Source organism: Egretta garzetta, unplaced genomic scaffold, assembly GCF_000687185.1.
Source record: "Egretta garzetta isolate BGI_Z169 unplaced genomic scaffold, ASM68718v1 scaffold175, whole genome shotgun sequence".
In the NCBI taxonomy this organism is placed as follows: Eukaryota; Metazoa; Chordata; class Aves; order Pelecaniformes; family Ardeidae; genus Egretta; species Egretta garzetta.
The window spans coordinates 2,677,879-2,687,209 of record NW_009259860.1 but is presented as its reverse complement, the minus strand read 5'-3'; the positions used below and the strand labels follow the sequence as shown (position 1 = coordinate 2,687,209).

At 40.3% G+C, this 9,331-nt stretch overlaps 1 protein-coding gene across 1 annotated transcript; it reads right to left on the bottom strand.

Moving 5' to 3' along the window:
• Positions 1 to 2,424: 2,424 nt before the first annotated feature.
• Positions 2,425 to 4,673, bottom strand: CER1 (cerberus 1, DAN family BMP antagonist). Its single transcript, XM_009640032.2, has 2 exons — positions 4,146 to 4,673; positions 2,425 to 2,718 (listed from the first exon to the last, which is right to left on the bottom strand). Exons 1-2 carry the CDS (start codon positions 4,671 to 4,673, stop codon positions 2,425 to 2,427), a joined length of 822 nt encoding a protein of 273 aa, XP_009638327.1.
• Positions 4,674 to 9,331: the final 4,658 nt, after the last annotated feature.

The following is a 9,331-nucleotide window of genomic DNA, read 5'->3' as shown; positions in this document are numbered from 1 at the left end:
TGCCATCCTTATGTGCAAAAGTCACAGTTTAGCAGCCAGTCATGTCAAAATTACAAGATTTTTCTTTTTAATTCACTTGCGATCTTACAGGGAGTGTACGTGGGTCCTACCTTCAAGTGGTTCTCTGCAAGTATCAAACCTGAAACATACTTGCATTTCAGAAAAAAGGAAAGCATAAACATTCTCATAGATATACACAGCTTTAAAACATCAGTGGTTAGAAGCCTTGGAAGATTTAGCTTTTTCAGATTAAACAAGAAGGCTGGGAATAAAGGGAAAAAAGTTGGGAACTTTGATGCTTGGTGAGCTTTTCTTCCTTAGGCTTGATTAAAAATGAACACTAGTAAGGACACACGGTAGGTCACAAAGGTTTGATGAGGTTCGGAGTTTTGAACCTTTTGGTAAGGCAGGGAGTTGTTTCTTAGCTTTTCCACCTGCATGCAGCGTGCTTTAACAAAGCATGACTGCAATCGGACATGCCCAGTGAGGAGGAATCCTTACTGAAAAAACCATGAGCCGTAAAGAATTACTTTGCAGCTACACGGTTGCTAGCTGGTGCTGCTTTGCCTGCTAGAAAAGCTTTTTTTTCTTTTGTCATAACCTGAGCCCGTTCATGCTCAGTGCCGCCTGACATGTGAAGGCAAATTTCTGAATCTGGTTGCTAGTTCATTGCACTGGCATCCCGAGAATACCAATCAGCATTACAAAGCTAGAATAAATATTAAGTTAAAATAAGTATTTCCTTTATTGCATTCAATACAGGCATAATAAGACCTTGACAGTTTGTTCCTTGGAATGACATCGTATATCATGCCATAACATACAAACAGCCATACACAGTTTGCACATCACTCCTTGGTGTAAAAGGGTAGAGAGAAGGCTTTGTTCAGCTTTGGTATACTATTTTTATTATTTAAAACCAGGTTTATATATAATGAAAGATAGCGATGTTCTACTCTTCAGTTCGCTCACTGCAAGTGACCTGCAGAAGCAAACAGCTGTTGCAGCAGTTCAGATCCAGTGTCATTCAGATGCCATTTTCAGCAAATATTAAGCGTGGGCCTTGCACTCCAAAGCCATGCTGAGCGTATTTTTTGACAGGATAGGAAGACACTTGTGATCATGGTGCAATTCGAATACAAGGAATTGTTCACCCAACCCTTGAATTGACCAGCTGTATCAATACTGATTTCCAATACCCCCAAAAAAGGGCTGTGGATGGTTTAACAGCGGCCCAGGTCTGAGAGTTTGGCAGCAGCAGCGGAGCAGATTCGCAGAGGACTGAAGGAACTGGGTTAGAAATAGGCTGAAGTCTACATGCTGGAAGCTGATCACTTTCTGGTGTGCCAGGTCTGCAAGACAAATCCAGGGAGAGGGAGCAGAGAAGCCAGCGGTTCGACTAACAGCCGCTGGTGCTGTGTTGGCTAGCGCTAGGCTCAGACTTTTCCCAACAGAGAGTTTCCTCGGCTGTTCCTATGAAGTTATACAGGTATTGCCATGCTGATAAGATCCTCCTGCAGATTTTCTATCACACATGTGCCTTTTCTGCTTTATTTTAGGTGTTGAGAACACTACTTAAACTTTATCTGAGTGTCACTGACAATGTTAAAGTTCATCAGACTGGAAAACGTGCATCATCTTTCCACAGTGAATTTAAATAATAATAATCCATTCATTTATGATGTTTTCTGTGGGAGTATACCACTTTTTATATTTTTTTCCTCCTTCTACTGTGTAACACTTTCAACAAAAAAACCATGCAGTGCAAATGCAGGCAATGTAGAAGGAGAGTAAGTGGTTTCTATGGCAAAATATCCTTTGCAACCACTATCTAGGTGTGTAAATTGTGAGGTATATAGTTTTCACAGCGAACTGAACTCCAACTGGGAGTAATCAGAATGACCTTAACTAGTCACAGCGCTCTAGCTGCCTTACGTCCATATGTATTTTACACTCTCCAGCCACTATCTGGATTTAAAAGTAGACCTGATTTTGCAGGGAAGAGACTAAAGCCTCATCTGTGTTGCCAATGGAGCTATACTGGCAAGTCCCTGCAAGCAAAGGCAATGTAAATCAGCCAATACATTAGGGTTTTGCACAGATAAATCGGGCTAGCTCTTCAGCTGTTGCTTCCTAGCATCCTATAAGCAGTGATAGGAAGGGTAGAAAATTTTGTAAAGGTTTCGCTTGTTAAAGTAAGAACTCTGCACAAAAACCCAGTAATCTCATCTCCATTTCTTTAACAGCTGCAAGGAAACATCTGTTACATTTTAGGTAAGTTATCGCTGAAGCAGAGAAACAGTTCAAGTAGAAAGTCTACATCTTTAATATTTTTGTGTACCAGTGTGATGAAAGCTTTAGTTCTTTGGTTTTTTTCATTGGTACATTCTTATGATCAAGGAGTTAAGAAGTATGTTGCGCAGGTTAATTGTGCTCATGTACGTTTGCATGCAAGTCTGACTGTAGAGATCCAATCACAGGATCTTTAATCTTCTGAGTCTCACATTTACACTCTTCTACAATCATGACTTCTTTCACCACTGGGACAGAACTGGTGCAGTTGAGATCCAGGCGCTTCATGGAGAACTTGCTGGGCAAACAATGAGAACAAAAGGTGTAAAGACGATCTTCTGGACCAGGAACATGAAAGGAACTACATTTTCCAAAACACAGGTTATTCTGTACCATCACCTTCTCACAGCTCTCATGAGTAACACCCTGAAATAGAAAGCAAGTTGAAGTTCCTGGTATATGAATGGCCCGTTGACTTTGCTAGAAGACATGAAGGCAAAAAAAAAACCAAACACAAACCCTAAATACTATATTTTTTCTTTACAGAACACTTACTTTGTTTGTGGTTTATGTCAAGCAAGCAGTAAAACATGAGAGCTTTTAGAAAGCAAACTTTAGTACCCCTATGGGCAATTCTTAGACTGAATAACAAAGGCAAAATCTACTTCAGTCAGAGTCTTTGTGAGCTGATAGGGGAAAATCCAGTATATGGGTTTGTCATATTTGTCTTTTAATTGCTCTTTGAGTTCTACCTTTCTGACATAGTTAAGCAGTCTTGTAGAAGGATTTAAAACACCATTTTGTCCCCATGTTCTTATATATAAACCACAAGCTAGACTCAACTGTAATCTTGACGATTTGTCTCCATGTGGAAGATGGATAATGTTCTTTAGCAGTTTCTTATTTTAATGAAAATATTAAAAGTGCAATGGAAGTTCTGTAATCTCTTGCTTTGCAAGAATAACAATTCCTTGTTCCAGGAGAGCCTTATGGCAACTCCCAAGCCACAAAAAGATAGACTGAAATCAGCGCTTTTATATTGGCATAACTGCAGCCATCCTGGAGAAAGCTTGCCATATTACATGTCGCAAGAAGTAAAAAAGTACAAGTTTCTATGCCATATCTATATTTACATATGTCTGCCAGTGGAATAAATTTAGTGAGGGGTGTGAAAAAACATGGTCCTTGACAGACTGTGGTTATAGAAACACAGAGAATAGATGTTGCCTTATGAGGAATACAGCACACTTATCTATAGTATTTGCTTGTCTAGATATTACAATATGACAGAATGACTTTGTCTGTGCATGGGTCAATTTACCAGTTCTCCAGCATTCTTAGCACAGAATTAGATGTTTGCATCAGTCTTCTGATTAATAAAGCAGAAAGAAATCCTTGCTTAGCTGTAAGAAAACAACCAGCTTCTCCTGTAAATACTTGCTGCGGGACTCTTTTTGTATATACGTATATGTGCATATATATACACATGCATATATATATATATATAGGTAATTTGTGTATACAAACTGTTTACATGTGTAGTCATTGAATAGATAATTACTCACCACTGCCCTGCTTGCTCAGGCTAGGTCAGAACAGTTTTGCATAAAAAGAATAAATAACTCTCTGAAAACCGAATGCGTGGCTTCCCAGTGCTGCAATTTAGCAGTTTGCCTCATCAGACTAAAGCTTTTTCAGCCTTTTCCAGCAGTGCTTTTCAGCTGCTTATCGTGTGTCAGCATTCTGAAGTGGCCCTGTGGCTTAGCAAATGAACTAAGCCGTGTGTCTTTACGTGCTGATTACAAGAGGCAGGGGAAAGGACACATTTATTGATGTTGGACACCTGTTCTTACCTGGGAAAAAGGCAGGGTTCTGCAGTTTTCTTGATGCATTTCATTGGTCTTGATTGGCAGGACAACCTCTTCAGAGGCTGAATTTTTCTTCAACATGAAGTGCTCCCAAAATTTCTTGGCATCTTTTCTATAGGGAGGTTCATCCTCCCTCTTGCTGGAATAGTGGGATGGAGAGAAGTTTTCTACAGGAGAGATCTCTCTGGGTGCTGCCCAGGCTCTCAGGTCTTGGTCTGCACGGAGTTCTGCATTGGGAAGGATGAATCTGGACATTTTTTTCTCCTCTTTCTTCTCACTTGCAGATGCTGTCTGTGGAATTGCTACAAAAAAGCTTGGTTCTCCCAGGGTTTCCTCAACACCTACTGGGTTTTCCCCCACCAGTTCACGAAAATTCTGACTCTGAAGCAGATTTTTGTCCAGATAGAAAAGGTGCTGAAATAGCCTTCTGCTTTTCTTTTGAGGTGAATCTCCCTGTGGCTCTGTGGCACCAAGACATGAGAGCACTAACAGCTGAAGGACAAGCAGTGACATGATCCTGTGAAGTGCAACCCTGTGTACCTGCTGCTATTGCAGTGAACGTAGCGTGTGAGCTTTATATGGGAGCCTGGTGTCAGCTTATGGCTGCTGTCTGCCTGCAGAGGAGGGGAGGGCTCAGGGGAGACCCTGGTGTGGCTAATTGCATTAATTTACTGTAGATTACAATTATGATAGGAGAGTTTGTGCTAATGAAACTCTGCTTTCAATCTGGATTATGTGTATTAGAATTTCCTATCTAAAATCTAGCAACCTAGGGTGGCATGCAGGACAGAAGGAGTCAACAGGAGGAAATGTTTGGATAAGCTGTCTATCTTAGGCCTAGGAGCTGAGGAAACATTTGAGGTTGTGTATTGGCATGTTCCGTGTGATCTTCATTGTTTATTTTGACTTCCGATTCCACAAAGCCAGAGACTGTCGAAACAGGGAGTGTTATTTCATCACAACAGGAAAAGGCAAGCTGATTAAAGTTTGCTAAAACATGAAGCTGGGTCTGGAGACATCAAATCAGGCCATGTTTTGAAATGTTGAGTCTAATTCTCGTCTTTCAGATTTGGGATATGACCCAAGGCCTGCAGCAGCGCCACTGCAAACTGGCAGACTGGTGTTCACACACCCAGAGGAATCTGGCAGAGAGCGCTAGTCCTTGCTTCACCTCCTTCTCAGCAGGTTTGCAGCTGCTGGAGTGCAGACATATTGCTAGCCCAGAATAAAAGGTCCCCAGGGTAAAGAAAGTCTGTGCCCCAGGTTCTCAAAGATAACTGACACTGCTATGTCTTGTTCAGGCACCAAAGCCACCACGGCATCCTATGAAGCTGGTAAATAAAATGAGGATTTAAGCAAAACATGTTAGAACTGACATATTTTATGGTTCTAGACATCAATGTCTCAGCAGAAATACCTAAAGACTACTAGACCCAAAACTAAAACATGATAGTTTTATCATGCTATGCAACATGTGGGAAAAAAAAACCTTATAGAACATCATACAGAGGTAAGTTTTGAGAGAAGGAAAAGATATCTTCAATAAACATCACAAACATTGATCCTAATCTGAAAATACTAAAATAAATTCTGCTTCAGATAATTCGCCATATAGATACTCTAACCTCTACACACTCCTGTTTCTACCAGAAAGAGTCTATCAATAGATAGCTAATCTGTTTGTTAGTCTTGAAAATTTAGGTGGTGTGTGCTAGATGTATGGAGTTATTTAACTTTCATTTCCGGGGAATTATTTTATTGCCTGATAATTGAAGTAAAATTGCCTAGCAACATCCTTGTGAGGCACTGACTTGTGACTATAGCACATAGTGGAGATCTAGAGCATTTCTTTACTGCATCATTCACTTGAGTTAAAATTTGTTCTAATTTTAAGGTCCGTCCTGAGACAGAAGCGCATGGAGCTCCAGTGGGAATGGGGTTCACACACCAACATTAGATGTGTTTGTGCCTTGACCTCAGGGGGATGATCTCATTAAGGGAAGCACAGCCATCAAGCCAAGCTTTATTGCTCTATAATTTCACCTGAGAGCAATTCTGCCAATGGTTTGGTGCCTTCCTGAAGTGTCAGCTGTGCCCTGGGAGGGCAGATTCTCCCGCAATTACCAGGAGTGAAATCATAGAAAATACTGGCACCTGCAACAAGATTGGCTCTGAGGCATGCCCGCAAAAAGTCCATGCATCAGATTTACACAAGCATGTGCAGCGCTAGGGTGGAGCAACAATGAGTCAAGAGGATTAATTTGATGGCAAATTGTTAATTAAGTAGCCTAGGAGTGCAATTTTAATCCTCACATCCTATATTTGCCAACAAGTTGAACTGAAGCAGTTGAACTTTGGAACTAAAATTCCTTTATCAGATACATGTTGGTACTAGTCATTCAAAACGATTCAGCAAAGATAAGGACATTACATTTTGAGTTTTCCTTTTATTTTTCCTCTTTATTTTGGTCACTTAGAGAGTTACAAGACTGGGCTGATACTCAGACCTGTGTATTACATTGCATTATATTGACACAGAAGGGTCTGACACATTTGGCAATGTCTTTCAAACACGAGGCCTGACTGTTTGAAGCAACATATATTTTTGCAGCTCTTTGCTTCAGAATTTAAAAATATAATGCTAACTTAAACAATTTAAAGATGATTCCTTCTGGATTTAGCAATACAACAGAAGCATTCTTTTGGTTTGCTTTTATCTGTTTCGGCTATTTTTCACTTCCTTTGCCAGGAAGTGCCTTTTTTATACATCCAGTGGCATACCAGCTCTTAGAATCATAGAGTCATAGAATATTTTGGGTTGGAAGAGACCTTTAGAGGTCATGTAGCCCAACCCCCCTGCAGTGTTGCAGGGACACCTTTAACTAGATCAGGTTGCTCTTTCTGTTTAAAAGTTCCAGCTGTGGTATTGATCCCGTAATGTCTGGATTTAACTTCATCCATATAAGCAAAATTGCATTCAATTACTCCTGTGTATGTTTACAGAATTGAAAACTAAGTGCCTGAGAGGCCCAATTTCCTCCCTTCAAAGCCTGCTTAAAAAATCCCACTGTCTTCAAGGTAAAAGAAAAAAGGCTTTTAAGTCTCAGTTAGATTTTACCTGCCCTGAAAGAAAGAAATATATGTGTATGTGTGAAGGTGTAGTCTGTCCTTCTTATCTGATGTAGCTGAAGCATGGTTTGCTGCCCAGATAGCATCTTAGTTTCTGATGGACGGTTCTTTTCTTTGTAGCAAGTATGTGAGCAAAATAATTTTATTCCTGCGGTTTACTGCGGGTTCTTTCTGCAGCTCTTCACAAAGAAAAAATCATGTTACAAGCAGCAAATATGGTGCAAATTGTTTAGGGATGCCTCTGTCAATGCACAGATAAAAATTAAGTAAATGGTAGTACTGGAATGATTGGCCTGTGCAGACACTTCTATCTAAACTAAACTGGTATGAGTTGTTGGTGCAGTGCCAATTTTAAAAAGGAATGTATAAAAACCTTAGTACTGGCATACGGGCATAGATGTTAAGCTGCTGGTGTTATATTTGCAGTGCAATGGCACTGATAAAAACCTGTTCAAGATCAGGATACATTCATGGTACGTACCCTTCTATCCTGTGACATACAGCAAGAAAAAAGGCCTGCCTTAGAGGGTGTCAGATGTAAAAGCACAAAATACTATTTACGGCAGGGTAGGAAAGAAGTCTGAAGCAAAGCAGTGTCAGCAAGTCACTCTGCAAGTCACTCCACAACCCAAAGGCAGAGAACAGAGCTCCCTTCTCGTCTAGGTCAAGCCAGTTCTGGTTCCTGGGTTTTCTTGGATGGTCTTGCTTAAGATCTGTGGAGAGCCAAAAGCAGCATGCCGGCTCTGGTTCTCCCAGGCCAGTCTAATACTGTTCCTTCATGCCTATGATAGTAAGCTGTGGCTGCTTTCCAAGAGACAAAGTTGGTAAGAAATGGGACCTGGCACATCTGGGCAGAGTTTGTTCTGTATTTAGACAGGTTCTAAGCCTGTTCTGGAGTCAGCTGCCTGTATAACAGTGCACAGGTAGCAGATCTATCCTCAGCCTCCCAGCTCAGCCAGGAGCCTGCCTGCATTGCGGGAAGGCATCCCAGCTCAGCCAGCCAGTTTGGAGAATCGTTCTGAAGTTAAAAATAGTAAGTATTTGTAAGTGTCTTTGTGGTGACATCAACTGCATAGACTAATAATTGACAGCAGAGATTGGACTGGGCACATTATCATTACGTTCCAAATACAGCTAATCCCAGATTTCTACAAAGAGCAATGCTGTATCTTTTATAAAAACTTGTTTTCCTGCCTGATTACCCTTTCATATAAGCATAGCACATGTTTTCACCATATTTTGGTTGGTAAATCTTGTGGCTAAATGCAGCAGTGTCTTTCAAGCAGGCTTTGATTTGCCTTCATAGTAGCAATTTATTCAGGACATTCTGTTTTCACTAGAAATAGTCACCGTGAATGTTTGCCCATCCTTTTAAAAACTGCCAGGTCTATAGATGACAAGTCCTATGCAAATGCAAAGTGGTATTATTCATTTGTTCCAGAGCTCTAGTTTATTCAGTCATTATGGACATAAACTGAGTAATTAGTTGCACTGCCAGTTGATGCCTAAAAATAATTCTTAGGCAGTGCTTGAATTACTTGCCTTCTGTTGAGCTAAATAGTCTCATCATAGCATGATTGATGATTAAATCATTAAAATGGATTTTACATATTATAGCCCAATTCAATATCCTATCATTTTCGAAACACATCCTATGTAGACAAACTTGTATCCAGATATATCTTTTACAGAACCCATATGAAGACCTCAGAACTAATGAATTAGCACTATGCAGTTTATTCTCCAATTATTCTACTTATCAAAGAAAGCCATCTGTGGTCTTTGTTTTACTGAGTTTCGGGGAAACAGATCACATACAGGCCTCATGGGAAAGTTATAATTATGAAACCAAAAGGCTTTTTACAAGGTATGATATGCAAGAACAGGCAATAAATCTGTTTAGTTTTGTACCTTCAACCTTAGATACCGTACATCATGATTTTCCCCCTTTGCTATTCACTTTCAAATCCTCTGTTGCATTGCTTCATTCTTCACTCATTTATACCTTCCTGTTCACGTTTCTCTGCTTCTTTTCTCTGTGC